Source organism: Columba livia, chromosome 5, assembly GCF_036013475.1.
Source record: "Columba livia isolate bColLiv1 breed racing homer chromosome 5, bColLiv1.pat.W.v2, whole genome shotgun sequence".
NCBI classification, from domain to species: domain Eukaryota; kingdom Metazoa; phylum Chordata; class Aves; order Columbiformes; family Columbidae; genus Columba; species Columba livia.
In genome coordinates, this window is record NC_088606.1 from 52098157 (window position 1) to 52113766 (window position 15610).

At 41.3% G+C, this 15610-nt stretch overlaps 1 protein-coding gene across 46 annotated transcripts in view; it reads left to right on the top strand.

Moving 5' to 3' along the window:
* Nucleotides 1-15610, top strand: part of TNNT3 (troponin T3, fast skeletal type) — a 31679-nt gene that overhangs the window by 12309 nt on the left and 3760 nt on the right. For 6 of the 46 annotated variants that reach the window (XM_065065143.1, XM_065065154.1, XM_065065140.1 and 3 more), the window contains 10 exons: nucleotides 5231-5251; nucleotides 5578-5604; nucleotides 9458-9476; nucleotides 10435-10480; nucleotides 11330-11446; nucleotides 11791-11868; nucleotides 12125-12238; nucleotides 12412-12521; nucleotides 13380-13470; nucleotides 14159-14199. In XM_065065143.1, coding sequence (XP_064921215.1) covers nucleotides 5231-5251; nucleotides 5578-5604; nucleotides 9458-9476; nucleotides 10435-10480; nucleotides 11330-11446; nucleotides 11791-11868; nucleotides 12125-12238; nucleotides 12412-12521; nucleotides 13380-13470; nucleotides 14159-14199 — 664 coding nt within the window. Of the gene's footprint in view, nucleotides 1-1032; nucleotides 1048-5230; nucleotides 5252-5577; nucleotides 5605-9457; nucleotides 9477-10434; nucleotides 10481-11329; nucleotides 11447-11790; nucleotides 11869-12124; nucleotides 12239-12411; nucleotides 12522-13379; nucleotides 13471-14158; nucleotides 14200-15610 lie in introns of all 46 variants that reach the window. The other 40 variants (XM_065065130.1, XM_065065137.1, XM_065065128.1 and 37 more) reach the window with 11 other exon arrangements.

The window sequence follows — 15610 nt, forward strand, 5'->3', positions numbered from 1 at the left end:
GAGGTGGGACAGCCATGCCCTGTGGCAGTGCCACATCCCTCAGTCGCATGCAGCTCTTCCTCCTGTCCCCCCACCACTGCGCAGAGACAAGACTCGCTGTTGCAGCAATGTGTGCTGATGTGGAGAGACTTGCTCCTGAAGTCACGAGCAACAAGTGACACCGCATCATACCTAATTTTCTATCGGGCTAAGAATTGGAAAAAGTGGCATCATGTTCATTGCAACATATTTGCAGAAAACATCAATTTACAGAAATTATGTAGTTGCATGCTTTTTTCTGTAACTATTGGTGTTTTTCTGGGTTAATGTACATTATGCAAAAACGAGGGTAGCAGGGTCACCTTTTTGCTTGACTTTACAACATCAGTTAAAGTCCAGATATGGTAAGACAGTCTGCGTGATTAGCAAAATAGTAGGTTATACGTATTAAGGTATCTGCATGCCAGCCCAAACCCATTTACCTTTCAGCTACCCTCCTTCCCCTCTCTCTGCATGTCCAGCTAGGCTTTCATCAGGCAATTTATCCTTCAGGTTGGAGAGCAGTAGCATTCTCATACTTACCTTCCTACATCGGTGTGCGATCCTACACGCCAGTGGTGAAATTCTGGGCACTAAGGAAATCAATGCCTGCTCCTCCGAGCACATTGATTTCTGCAGAGGCTGGGATTTCTATGCACATGAATAAGTACAGGTTGTCTATACCCTTTTTGCACATTCAAACCTATGGGTAATGGACTAGATTTAATACAAGTAAATATTTCTGTCAGCCAAAGGCTACCAATGGCATTTGATTTACAATACGCATTTGCATATTTTATCTCCCAACACTCCCTGTCCTTCCTCTCCATAATTATCCAATTTACATCCATATGTGCCCTCTGTATATTTTAATCTTATTAATAGTTTTTATCCCTTTAACCTCTCCACCCTGGCTAAAAAATATATACATATATATTTTAATCATCCTGTGTTTCTCGCTCTAATTCTCTTATCTTTCCTTGCATCTCCTTCCCTGCTACTTCCCTCTTAAAGAAGTCCATGAACCAGGTATGTGACTTCTGAATTCCTCTGCATCAATCTGAAGGGTTATTGTGTGCCGGAAATTCAATTGCGCTTGGCAATTTCACAATTAAGTCATGCTATGAAATGGGACAAAATGAAAACTTTTCAAACAAACAAAGAAAAAAAGGAGGAAATTCTTGTTTGGCAGCCATTGATTTTTTATTATTATTGTTTAGTTGAAACAAAAGATTTTGTTCCAACATTTTTTGTTTCATCTTTCTTCTGTGGAAAATGTCCAGATTTCCAAATGAAAATTCTATTTTATATGCTTCTGAAGCATTGTCTTTATGGATAATATGAGGTACATACAGTGTAATGCAAGAACAAATCTGGGACAAGACATTGTCACGAGGCAAAAAATAAAACCTTTTTCTTCTAGAGTTGTTAATATCTATGCAACCTTTTATGGTTGTGAAACTGTTTCCATTTTTTTAACGAAAAACTTCACAATGAGTTTTGAAGTTAGTTTTGAAATATTGAAATTGAATTGAAACTATGCTTTCTGATGGAAAATTATACCAGTAACTCTAATATTATACTCAGGAATTCAAAGATGGTGGAAGAAAACAGATAAAAATGAAATATTAATGATAAACTGTAGCTAGCAGCTTCCTTACACCTTCTACCAGTAATAATTTCCTCTGCCCTCTGATACATAGTAATAAGGATAAGAGCTAACTGTTGCATGAAAAATGTGATAACATTTTTGTAAACAAATATCTCAATGTATAAGTTGTAATAGCCACTGACTGGACCTGGAGCCATCCTTAAAATGTGTACGGGAATGTTGTAATGTTTACTATCTGGAAAAGCAGAAACTGAAATTGCATCATCCCCTAAACTGTCTGTGACAATTATTCTGTGCCGTTTGGAGTAACTTTATTGAAGCAGCCACATCTCAGCAGCCGCCCATCCCAGCTATTTCACTCTGCTGTCCACAGAGGGAGACCAGCCTCTTAGTTTAGATGAGATCACTGCTTGTGCCAGGGCTGAAGTGAGTGAGGTGAAAGCCCTCTGATTGATTTTTGGATGACTTAACACTTCAACATTTGTGTGTGTGCTGCTTCTCATTTCCCTCCTGTTCTTGCCGCTCCTCATTTCACATCCTTCTCTTTTTAACCACATTCATTCTTGTCTGTTATCTGCTCCGAAGGTTTTTCTAACCTTGGTTTGCACAAGTTAAAGGTCATTGCTACCATCCCAGCTGCTTTGCCTGCCCCTGTACCTCTTTTCCCTCGTATTTATTGAACTGCTACCCACTACTTGAGTGTTTGTCTCAAGGTTTGACATACACGAGCTTGAAATTTGTGCAAAACAGGTATTAATGTAATCTGCTTAACAATAAAGCCACACTCGCTGCCTCCCCATGCTTGCTTTCCCCTCTGTAATCATAACAAAAAGGAAAGTTTATAAAGAAGATGTAAATATAACAAACTTAATAGAAAACTTTTAAGTAAAAGATTTACTTTCTCAGCTTTTCATATCAGTGTATTATTATTTAGTTTCGCTGTTATTAATGCTGTCTTTGTCTAACACATGTTTAAGTCACAGCTTTGGCCTGCAAAAGTTCAGAGTTGTTGCTGTTGTGTGATTCTTGCTCTAATTCCTTTATCTTTCTTTGCTGGCACTTTGTCCCTAACCAAGTGCATGTGTATGACATCTAAATTCCTATGTATTAATCTGAAGCATCCCTGTACATAGGAATTTGATGATGTTGAAGAAAACCAGAGTCATGAAGAATCAATCAATCTGAAAACTTATTTTCCTTATAGGAAAATATAATTATTGTTTGTAACTGAAGAACCACCTTCTGAAGAGCTTAGAAGAAGCATTTTAGTGCCCCTGAAAACTTGTAGGGCTGTGATTACACCGCAGCCAGGGCAGAGAGTGGGTACCTGAGCCTGAGCTGAGAAACACAAGCTGCTGCTGCCCACAGGTATCGCCTGCAGCAGGATCCTGGCACACAGGCTCGAGGGGTTTCTCCTCCTTTGCAGCCGATACTAGGCTTGTGTAGACCTGGATATTTCCAGTTCTGCAGAGCCAAGCCTCACATTTGACAGTGGAGGTTCTTAGGTGGTGGAGCTTGAGATGCAAACATGGAGATACATCGGAACAGTACTTCCCTGCAGTAACACCTGTATCCCCATGCCTGCTCTGACAGCTAAAAGGCCACGTGCATAACTGAAACATAGGTTACACTGCACATTTGTAAAACTCTCTTCTTGGGTATGTTTTCTTTCAAATATAAAGATAACCAGTGTTGCTACAGGCACCCCCTGTTTATGCAGTTGCATGACTTATAGCATTTCAATTCATCACCATTCAAATTCCTTTTATCTTTCATCTCTATGGCATCCCCTACCCGTCTACTTCACACCTCACTCTCCTTTTCCACTCTTATTAACACCCTGTCCCTATAACCCACTCTGCAAATGATACTCCTTCAACCCAGTCTTACCAAGGTTTGAGGTGATCCCCTCCTGAATAACTTATTTCTAATTCTTTTATCTTCCTTTCCTATGTTTTTCCCCTGACACTTCCTACTAAATGAAGCCCCCCCTCCAGGTATGTGCTTTAACTTCTAAACTTCCTGGCGTCTGTCTGCTGGGACAGTGTGTGTGGAAAGCGAATACAAGGTGACAGGAGATAACAACCTATAATATCAGTTAATAATAGCTTGTAACTTGCATGTCTTTTGGATTGTTGGTTTTGTAGCTTAATATTGTTTTTTCTCAGTAACATGAAATCAGCATTAAGGAGGAAGAAACTTAGCTGTTGCATGAAAATTTCACTAAAAACTAGGGGAACACATCTACTATCATGAAAGAATAGCTTAGCAAAAAGTGTCCTTGTGGAATGGGTTAAATTCTGCACTGTGATATAAGTATGAATGTTTCTTCCTATAGCGGAAGCTTCATTTCAAACCTTGGGGCAGAATTTGGCCCGTTGACTGTACACAGGGAATATAAATACTGTGAGATTTTGCATTATTGTTATGTCTAATTTGCAAAATATTCAGTGGCGTGTGTACGGCTGAAAAGCAAAATCTGCCTTACAAACCCGCTTTGCTGATCGATTCTTGCTTTGCTGAAAGAGCAGAAGAATGAAATGTGGACCTGCACAGACTTTTAATGAACTTTTCTTCCTACAAAGTAATGCGTTTGTAATTCTACATTGCAAATGGATGTGAAGAACAGCCGTAGATTTATATAGACATCCAAGTTGTCATCAAGGAAGAAAATGGCCTGAGACAGAACTAGAAAAGAGAAACGAGCTTCTTTGGAAGTTAGCTGAATGCTGCTGATGAGTTACAGCAGGTATTTCAGTAGGTTTCCAAACCACACTGTGTTTATTTAAAAAAACTGAAATACTGCTGTAGAAAAGGATGGATCTAACAGTGCTTTGAGAGTGCTGACTATGTTCATGTGCATATTTCAAATGAAGGTAAACTTTGGTACACTATGTTGTCAGGTTGCGCTTCATGTCATATAATGCTCATAAGTTTTAGGGTTTTTTTTTTAAGCACTGAACTATTATCATAAATCTGCCTGTTTCACCTGAATTCCTTCCCTGTCTTGTGACTTCTGTTTATATGCTATTTCATATGTAATTAATCTATTTTATCTCAGGTTTACTTCTTAACTTTGTTCACCTCTTCCTTTTTCCTCTCTGCCCCTCCTCCCCTTTGGCTCAAAAGCACTTTTGATGTGTGAAATAACAAGTTTCTCGTTCTCATTCTCTTATTTTTCATCGCATCTTGTTCCATGACACTTCACACCTGAAGTTCATGAGCCAGGTATGTGACATGACTTCTGATTTACTCCACCAAGTTGCAACATGAGAGTATGCGTGTGTGTGAGGGAGAGAACAGGAGTCCTGAGTTGGTAGAAGAGAACAAAACAAGAGAAACAAATATTAACCACAATGATCACTTGCAGCCCTTTTCTCCTTTAATCTCCACGCTTACTACTACTTTAAACTTACAACATCTTTAACTCCTGACAGCCTCTCCAGATACCTTTTCTCCTTGCCTTAATTCACTAATTCCTTTATTTCCCCCCACCTTCATGCATTCCCTGGTCTCTTCTCAGGCTTCCAAGAACTTTAAATATATTTCTTTTTCTTTCTATTTCCTGTCTTTCCACCACTGCTCGCTCCATGCCACCAGCAGAGGAAGCCCATGAAGAAGGTATGTGATGCACCTGCAGACTCTCACTCTTTTTCTCTTTCAGTGCTGGGGAAAAACTATTAAAAACACTGACCTTGTTCAATAGCCAAGAGAGCACGGAAGGGATATGGTCTCTCTGGATGGCTTTGGATGAACATGGAGAAAAGGGATGTATGTTTGTCAAACCAAATATCTAAAAAGGTGGTTTTTCTTCTTGTTTGATCTCCAGAGAGTCCGAGGTTCTCAACATAGCAGGGAGGGAGTGGGGAGAGTTGCTCTTAGGAGAACAGCGCTGGTTGTGGATTGACACAACTTCTTCTCTTTTGCTTTTATCTTTCAACCTACAGCTGAAGAAGGCGGTGAATACTATGACGGTAGCTCGATGTTGTCTTAGGACAACAAAGTCATCTTTCTGACATCTCACTCTTTTTATTTTCTTTATTTGTTTTTGTTCTTTACTCGATTTTAAACTCAGGAACTGGGCCAAAACCTCTCTGCTGCAAAGAATCGCTCACTGTGCATATCCAATCACCCTTGGGGGGTCACTATCATATTGAGAAGCCTCTACATCCTAATTAGGACAGTAGATAGTGAAAACCAAGCTCTAGAAGCTTCCTCTGGACTTGTCTTTTAGCTAGAACTTGTTGTGTCATACTCTCATCAGCAAACCTTCTCTATCCCCAAAAAGTCAGGAAAGTATCTCTTAAGTCACATTGGCATGCTTGAAAATGAAGCTGAGCCCTGCATAGATATGACTTTCTCACTCAACCTTAGAAGGTCATGGTCTCCAGGCTTGAGTCTACAGATATTTAAACTTCTGCTCCTGTCATGGACTTAAAATTGTGTTAAACATCAAGCATGTGAATAAATTTACTCAGACTGATGAGGCAGACCATGGGCTTAAGATAGTGTGTCCGTAATACTTGGTTGAGTGGGGGGCGGGAGCACATGGGTGGGGACAAGACTCACGTGAAAGGGCCAGATCCAAATGCATGCAGGATGAGTTTTGCCCTTGTATGTGGGCAAGATAACTTAGGCCCCCAGGGCCAAATTCAGAACCAGTTTAAATATATAGAAAGACTCTGACAGACTTTTACAGGCCTTTGAAGCAGCCCAGTTGTGTTCTGGCTGTCTCCACCCCTAGAGCACCCAGTCAGCTGTTTCAAAAGACAAAGCCCACTGCCACTTGAAACCACCCTGCATTTTCTGTGTTTCCTTGTTTTTGTTTGGTTTTGACAATTTTTTTCTTGTTTGTTTGTTTTAATCTTCTTGCTCACTTTTCAGGCTTTTTTCTTATTTAGGAAGATACCCTGAGGACCTTTCTGAACCCCTTTCTCATCCTCTTTTTGTCTCTCCTTTTATTCTTAATAGTATATTGATTTTTTTTTCAAGGACACACTGTGAGTTAGAAATGTTGCTTCTGAGAGGTGGGATGAAGGGAGGGTGTTTAGGGATCTCTGCAGGAAATAAAGGCACTTCAGATGGATTCACAAAAAAGGGGAGCACTCTTAATATCTCACAGATCGAGCAGGAGAAAGCAAGGTTCTATTTATAGTGGTGTGTACTCTCCCTGTGTTAACCGTTTTGGAAACCAGAAACTCAGAGACTGTATCTCTAATCACCAAGGCAGTGAACTTGGATTTCCAGTGGCTCTTGCCTTCTTTTGGCAGGGTTGTGTGTGGGGATTTTGTCACAGCTCCATGGTTCATGGAAAGAATGGCCAGAATGTCAGTCAAAATCCACCACAGGAACAGGAATTTGCTATGACAATTCTTGCTTGTCAACAAATTTTGGCCCAGTTCCTTGACTTGGTGTCTTGAAAGAAGGGACATATCAAAATAAATCACATCCCTGGGCTGCTTTTGGTGCATACAGTATGAACCATGCTGGGTCATGCACTGCAAAGGACAGATTTATTACTGTTCATCTTTTAATAAAAGCTCCTATTTATTTGTTATCTCCTTTCTGGTTTTCTGGAGGTACCTATATATATTCTAACTGAAACTTCTTATTTCAAGAACTAACCTTAATTTTTTCTTTTATTTTTACAATTGTTTGTTGGTTTAATTAAGTTTAAAGTGCTGATTTGGTGGCAGCTGAAACCAAATTGACACAATCATTGACAGACAGTTGTCGATCCTGGTGACCAAGGTCAACAAACAAAACCAGTCATTTCCTGTCTATTTTTTTTTCCTCTTTCCAAAATGTTACTAACTGGCAGCTTTAAGCTAAACAGGAATGTTTCTGAAAATCATGTAGGTATGTCACGAGGGAAGGGAACACTGTATGAATAACATCCCTGATAGACTGGTTAATTGTGATTATTTTTCCTCTCTCCAGATAAAAAAAGGCAATTTAACTAATGTGTTAAGAAGCTCACTGGCTATTTGAAAAGCAAAACAATTAAAAAAATAACTGGCAAAATATAGAAGTACACTGTTTGCTAATGGTATTTTTCTTCAGGAGCTATTTGTGTCTTCCTTTATACAAGTGCTCTAAAACACTTTTCTAATTACATGCTGTTTATTTTATTAGCATTGCTCTAGCATCCGTAGGCCACAATTGAGATATGTTTTGGTAGGTAGTGTTCTTGCAGTAAATGAGAGAAATGTACCCCCAAAATTTCATTACTGAAATTGGTATGGGAAAGTGTGAGAGAAAGGAAAGGTAGGTTTCTGATCTCTTTTATGCATCTCCCATGCCTTTTATCTCAATAACCCATTTCCAGCCACTTTCTCTGTTTTTTATTATCCAACATCCTTGCAACTGATGTCTCCAGTAAATATTTTCCAGTATCAGTTTTTGCTATTCTTTTTCCTCTTATAATGTTTCACTTTATTTTATCCTAGTCTGTTCAATTTGTTATTCCCAATTTCCTTCATCAGTCCCAAAACACCCAGATGCAAATACATATTTGAAAAAATATTACATGATATGATTATGATATGATATAATATAATATGATATTATATGATCTAATATATAATAGCTTTCTCTATCATGATACAAACACCAGGGTTTGTGTACCCATTCCTGAGGGAGGCTGTTTCTACTTTTACTTCGCAAAGCTGTTTGTTTTTACCAGATTCAATAGACTGTGAGCTCTTTACCTCAGTTCCTCCCACTGAACCAGTACAGGGAGAGTCTTGTATTGCAGAATCCAGCAGCATCCTTGAAAGTTCAAACGTAGCGTGTGGTTATGAAAGTCAACCTGGGCCCCTGTGAGACTGGGCCAGAATAAACACATAGGTTTAATTTACTTCTATTTGTGAGAATAACAGTGTTGAACTTACTGGCATTACACTGGAGTTAATAACTAAAATTTAAAAAGCAGAGCAAGGAGGGGAATTGATCACAAGCACAAATGTTAAGCAAGTGACTCATAAGATGGCACATTTCTGAGAGCATGGAAAGGTCAGTTGTTGCAAGGGAGCACTTCTGACTGCTGGGGGCCCAAGTTGACAGACTCTGTGATGGTTCAGCCTGCCCATCAGGGCACCACACCTCTCCTGAAGATGCAAAGATCATTCCCATTAATGCCCATGGGAATTTTGCATGTACCTCAGAAAGAGAGGATGCTCGCTAAGAGAGGATGGCCTTTCCAAGCTGGGTTTGAGGAGCACCACACAGTGCAGAAGAATAAGCTGCTTCCTCATGGCACCAAGGTATCTCAGGGACATGTGCCCTAAGCTGTCTTGGAAGTCAATGAACCTAGAGAATAATGGGTGTCATGAAGCTTTTTTCCTCCTGGCCTCCATGTGAGGCATTTGAGCAGAAATGGTGAAGCCTAGTTATCATTGACATAACTTAGGATTCAGTTTAACTTTAGCAAAAGAAACGCTGATTAAAAAAGGCAATGTTTTCTTTTACCCTCCAGCCCAGCTGTCCTCCTTAGAGCTTTGCTCAGGATGGTTTGAGAAAAATAATTTAGCATTTATATGAAACCATTGCCTTCCAGATGCTACGTTTGAGACTTTTATACAGTCTCTTGATTCCTTTCTGCCAAATTCTGTTTCAAGGGTAAAAACAGTTTCACTCCTATCAAAATGGGTGTGTACGTGTATTTCTTTTGGAAGTGCTTGAGATTTAACCAGTTTCTCTGGGATGTTTCCCCTAAGATTAAGTTTCCCTTCCCTCCTTTTACTTTAGCAGCTGGCATGATCTCTGTTGTTCTAACTCTTCTCCCTCTTTTTCCTTTCCTGTTTTGCTCCATGTTTCCAAATACAGAGGAGAAGCCCAGAATAAAGTAAGTATGAGGGGCAGGGAGTTTCAAAACCCTGGGATCATTTTTCTCAGAAGCCCTTAGATTGTCTATTAGGCAAACGGCCACCAGAAGCCTTTATCCAACCCTCTCTCTTGCAACATCCAGCTGTTCCTGCATGCCTTTCCAGGATGTCTCTTCTGCCAGAGGACGCCTTAGCAGCAGTTACTGGCCAGGGTCTTAACATCGGTTCCTGACAGAGTCAGAGGACTCACGAACAGGCTGCCCAGGGAGGTGGTGGTGTCACCATCCCTGGAGGTGTTTAAAAGACATATCGACGAGGCTTTTAGAGATATGGTTCAGTGCTAGATTTAGGTTATGGTTGGACTCAATCTTAAGGGTCTCTTACAACCAAAATGATTCTATGAACTTTCCAAGATACAGCAGTCCACAAGATGCAGGTGGTTCAACTCTAAGTCCCCTGTGAGAGGCCATGGCTGGGAAACCATCTATCCATTCACCTATCCACCCACCCATCCATCCATCCATCCACAATCACTGACAGTAGGAAGGATGGCAAAGATTGGGCTGGGCTGACTTGAGCTTAACTACATTTTCCCATGGACCTTCTGTCTCTGGGCCCCTGAACCTTCCCTTCCCACTCCACTAGCTGCCCGAAATGGAGAGTGCAGCTCTGCACCGACAGCCATGTGGGCCAACGTCTTTCCATGTGGCAGGGAATGACCACAGGCTTTGGGAATGAAAAGGGTTTTTAGGGGCAACTCCCTGCCCTGCATGACCTTCCATGAGGGACAACAGTCCTTAGTGCTATTCTGGAGTAGTTATCCATTGATTTGCTCTTTCACCCCTCTGTATCATCAATACTTATCCTTGTCAGCATCATTCCAGAGGGCAGATCAGGTCAGGATGTGCTACTTAAAAAGCTGCCTGCTCTTTAAGATTTTTTTTGTTTATTTGTTTGTTTGTTTTTGATTTTCTGCAGACTAACTGCTCCTAAAATACCGGAGGGTGAGAAAGTAGATTTTGATGTAAGTATTCCTGAGATTGGCATATATTGTCTGTCCGTACCTGAGCAATACACATGTGCGCAAAGCCACATAACTCCTCCTTTGTTGGACAGTGCTGAGGATAAAGTCAAGGACAAAACTGTGGATGATTTGTCACCTCTTTTTGGTGAAAGGCTACGCTCTGCTCCCTGAAACTCTCTGAATACATTTGTTGCTAATGTGACTAAACTAAATTGTTAATTCATGGGGGTTTTTTTGTATTGTTGTTTTTTTTTTTTTTGTTTGGTTGGTTGGGTTTTTTTGGTCCTTGAATCTTTGAAGCCAATATATGAAGAAAGGAGAAAGTAAGTGGTTTAGGAGCTCTCAGATGCCCATTGTTTGAAAGTTACAGGTTGATATAAAGCTGTTGCTGAGAAATACCACCTAAAATGACAACAGAATTTTAATAATAAAAAGAGATCCAAATACCTTCCTAGAAAGTTGATTGAAAAATTAAGAAACTCTGGAGCTGTAAATCTCCACAGAAACATCTTCTTTGTCCAAAAATGCAGGAGCATTTTCAAGGTAAGATTCACATTCCAAAGTGAAGAGGAAGCAACAAAGCATGTGCAAAGAGGAGGCAGCTTAGCAAAGCCATGGATAAAATATGGTGTAGGGGAATGGGAGGTGTGGATTCTGTTCCCTTCTGGGGTCCTGACTGTCACCTGGATGAGTCTGTTGCTGACCTGCATCAACAGCCATTTAAGGTAAACCCATAGATTTCCATGGATATCTGCTTTTGTTTCTCTGTGTAGGCAGGGTGCTGGGAATGTTCAGGGCATGTTCCCAGAGCAATATGGGGTGGCTTAATGCATTTTCCTGCTCTCCTAGGACATCCAAAAGAAAAGGCAGAACAAAGATCTGATTGAACTGCAGGCCTTGATTGACAGCCACTTTGAAGCCAGGAGAAAGGAAGAGGAAGAGCTGGTTGCTCTCAAGGAGAGAATTGTGAGTCGTTGTATTGCCATTTCCCTGTATTAGATTGAGAGATCCTCTGTAGATGAGAAGTTGAACCCATTAGTCCTCTGTCAGAGCTTGGCAGAAAGCTGTACTGCCATGTACAGAAGCGAATGCTCGGGTCACCACCAAATGGCTTCTTCCCACATCTGTCCCCTCTTTGATCCTCTTGTTTCACATCTGGGAATTGCACATTAAACCCTTCTGCATGTTCTGGCAAATGAGTAGGTGGCTCACTCTCCAGGAACCAAACCTCTTGGTGGTGGGGCATGATACTAGAGGTAGGTAAAGCCACAATAATGACTCAATGCCTCTACCACTGCTTCTTCTTGCAGGAGAAGCGCAGAGCTGAAAGAGCAGAGCAACAGAGAATCCGGGCTGAGAAGGAGAAGGAGCGTCAAGCAAGGCTTGCGGTAAGTGTCCTTGCATCTCTGTCCTTGTCTCAGCATCATATTGGAGGCGATCTCTAGAGACAGAAAAAAACTACAGGTTCTGCCTCTCTCAGTCTGGAGAAGAAATGACCACCCTCTTAAAGCAAGGACAGGAAACAGGAGCTGCCAGTTCTCATCAACACACTTACCTGATCACATTCCCTGCAATGACACTGGCTGCTGGGGAAGCTGTGAGTCTCTTCTGGAGTAATTCACTTCTGTGTGTCACGCTTTACAGGAGGAAAAGGCACGGAGAGAGGAAGAAGATGCCAAGAGAAAAGCTGAGGATGATCTCAAGAAGAAGAAGGCTTTGTCCTCCATGGGTGCCACATACAGCAGCTATCTGGCTAAGGTAAAAAGCATGAATCAGTGGGAGAAATATGGAAGCATTAAACCATGCGGTTAACTGGGAACGGTCTTTATAACAAAACAGCTTGCCTTTCCTTCTACTGGATCCCTAGCAGCTTGTCTTGTATGCTCTGTCACTGAAATAATTTCATCAGTCAATTGATGTTCTGAAAATAGGCTGATCAGAAGAGAGGGAAGAAGCAAACAGCTAGAGAGACGAAGAAGAAGGTCTTGGCAGAGAGACGCAAGCCCTTGAACATTGACCACCTTAATGAAGACAAGCTGAGGTAAAATGCTTACCCTAACTTACTGAATGTAATCCACTGAAATTTGGTGTGACTGTCCTGCAGTAGAGGCAAATGAGGTAGAGGAGAGGACCATCCTTGAAATTCATCATGGGACAATGTTAAGTTGTCTCTTTCCTTGTTCTGGAGAATGGAGGGGAAAAGGGGACATGGGGAATTGCTGAGATGGTTTGGTAGCCATCTAGACATGCTCCTGGCATAGCTCCGTTAGCCTCTCCTGCTAATTAGGATTAGTGGTTTACAGGACTAGGTACAAGCTTTAAAGCCAGCTCTGAGATTAGTTGAACAAACCTACAGATTGGTGTCTATAGCATTCTCAGGGATGAGCTGAGCTGCTAAGGTATGAGTACGGGTCTCCACGGAGGCTGGAGGCTTGGAAGCCAAGTGCTCTGGTGCAGAGCAGTCAACAGATGATAGTCTGGATTCCACATGTCGGAGTTTACACATAATCGAAAGATGAAGTGGGCTCACAGCCCTGAAATAGATGAGATTGTGCAATGGCAGGTGCTTTGCTCATCTAGGTGGCCTTCAGAGTCCTCCTTCCTTCTCATCTGATTTCCCTGGACTCTCTTCTTTCAGTAAGAGTGAGCAGGAGAAGTAAATCTGTAGAAAATATGTTAGTGTGTGATACATACAAGAGTGCAAGGTTCTTGGGTGAGAAGGTAAGAAAAATGTGACCTTGAAAATGTTGAGTAGCTTTCAGAGGATTGAAAGGGTTTGCAGGAAGATGTGTGAACTGCATTAAATAAAACGTAAAAAGCCTCATTACTAGTGATGTGAAAATGGTAGAAAATATATGTGCTGTGTTCCTCTCATCTTCCTTTTCCCATAAATACATAGGGACAAGGCTAAGGAACTGTGGGACTGGTTATACCAGCTGGAGAATGAGAAGTATGACTTTACAGAGCAGATTAAGAGGAAAAAATATGAGGTGAGTTGAGAAGCCATTTTGCTAATGGGACTGGGTCCAAAATGTAAAAATCTCTGTAACTCCCCTGGCAAAAGCCATGTGGTGACATCATTTGGGTCTCCAATGCCCTTATGCAATATTTAAACAGCAAGACACCTGGAACTGCATTCCCCTAACATACATACTTGATCTGGATCTCACATTTTAGGCTGAAATAGACCACTCTCAAGGTTTTCAGTGCCCCATGGAAAGGCAATCCCAACAGAAAATGAACTCTCCACCCCCTGCCCAAACATATCTTGTTCATTCTTGTTTATCTATAGGTAGTTGTGGCCTGAAAAATCAGTAACTCTCAATTCACTAATCTCTATTGCAAAGTAATATTTTCAAAACCATCTTTGATTTCACACTTGAACTTTGTAAGTTTTATTCATAACCCAGACAGATTCCTTGTGGACTGAGCTCTCTGGAATCACTGAAAACTGTCTCCAGACAGCAACACCTGCCTGAAGTGTCATATGGTAACAGAAAGTGGATGCGTTTCCATTACAGTCACAGGACAGGGCTGCACTCACCTATGTCAGGTCTCAGTGGCTGAGAAATCCTACTGGATCTCTCACCACCTCACTCTCCTTTTAATTCCCAATCACACAGACACAGACTGACAGGGAATGAGCAACACCAATGTAACTATCTCAATCTCTCTTAGATTTTAACAATGCGTTGCAGGCTGCAGGAGCTTTCCAAGTTGTAAGTACAATGAACTTGCCTGTGTAACAGCAGCAGCAAAAGCTACCAAATGCATGAGCCTGCCGCATGGTCAGGTGCCAGACAGAAACTGGCACTTGGCTCCAAGTGCAGAGAGAAAAGAGAAAACTGAATCTTGTGTCTCTCCCTTCCCTTCCTTTTTCTCTCCCTTTCCATTCTTTGAAAAGAGATAAAGCAGTAATGTAGGAAAACAGTCAGGGTCCAACAGGTATGTGGCTAAAGAACAGAGCATGCAACCCACTCAGACCGTCACTAAAATAATTCCCTATCCAAACCTCTGGTATTACATGTGTGGTGAGTCGCCCTGATGCACCTGGGATACATGCAGAAGCTTAGGGATGCATGTGTAATAGCTTGGATTTCATTCAAGAAAGGAAAGGTTCTCCAACTTGTGGCTCCATGCTTATCTGGATCCAAAATATTGGATATGGCTAGCTTAAAGATAACAGGTCAGCTGGGTGTGGAACAACAGGAATTAAAGCAGTGCTAGCAGAGATGTACATGCTATGGTAATTAAACCTTTGCATAAATAAAGAGAGGGGTGGCTGCTGATGAAAAGCAAGGAAAGTCCAAGAAATTAGCAAAATAGAAGGAAAATGCACACTTGAGATTGTAGAAGAAAAGTGGAAGAAAAAGGAAAAAAGTGAGGAGAAAGGTAAGTGAAAACACAGAAGGGAATGAAGGACACTCAAGCAAGGATGCAAGGGAGAGACAAAGGAAGGAACTGGGACACACAGGAGTGGAGCTATTTAGCTCTAGTATCTGTTGCTCTTTGGTGCTTCATAGGAGAGTGAGTGCTATAGTCACTACCACAAGGTTATCAGTCAAGGTAAGTCTTAAGTCTTTGGGTCAAACTGAAGACAGCTGGTTCTCCTCCATACATGGGAAAAATACTCGGTTGCAAAAAATAATTTAAACCACTGCTGCAGATATTAAAACTTCCATGAGTAAGTACAAAAGCAGCCGATCTGCTGATTTTTCCTTCCTTGTGTTGTCCTGTTCCTGCTAATGTTTCAGTCTCTTATTTTGTTCCTGTTTGCCATGGAAAAACATGAGCCAGGAAATACTGGCTGTTGGGCCAATCTGAATGTATGAATTTTTTTTTTCTTGTTTCACATGCGGCAAATGTCAAGTGCCACTGTATATACTCAAATGTTGGCTCATCAGTTCTTGGACCTGCAGAGTCAGTAGAGAACTCTGAATTACACCAAAAGCAGAAACAAGTACATTTTTCCACCCAGGAAAACTAGGTAGAACTTTGATTCAGTTGCAAATGAGAAGGTGAAGGGATAAAAGAGGGTTCCCTATTACACCCTAGTTCCTGTGGGCTTTTCCAGTACCTGAGCTGGAGGAGCCCAAGGATTTCTGTACTGAGTCCGGGGCTACAGGCCAG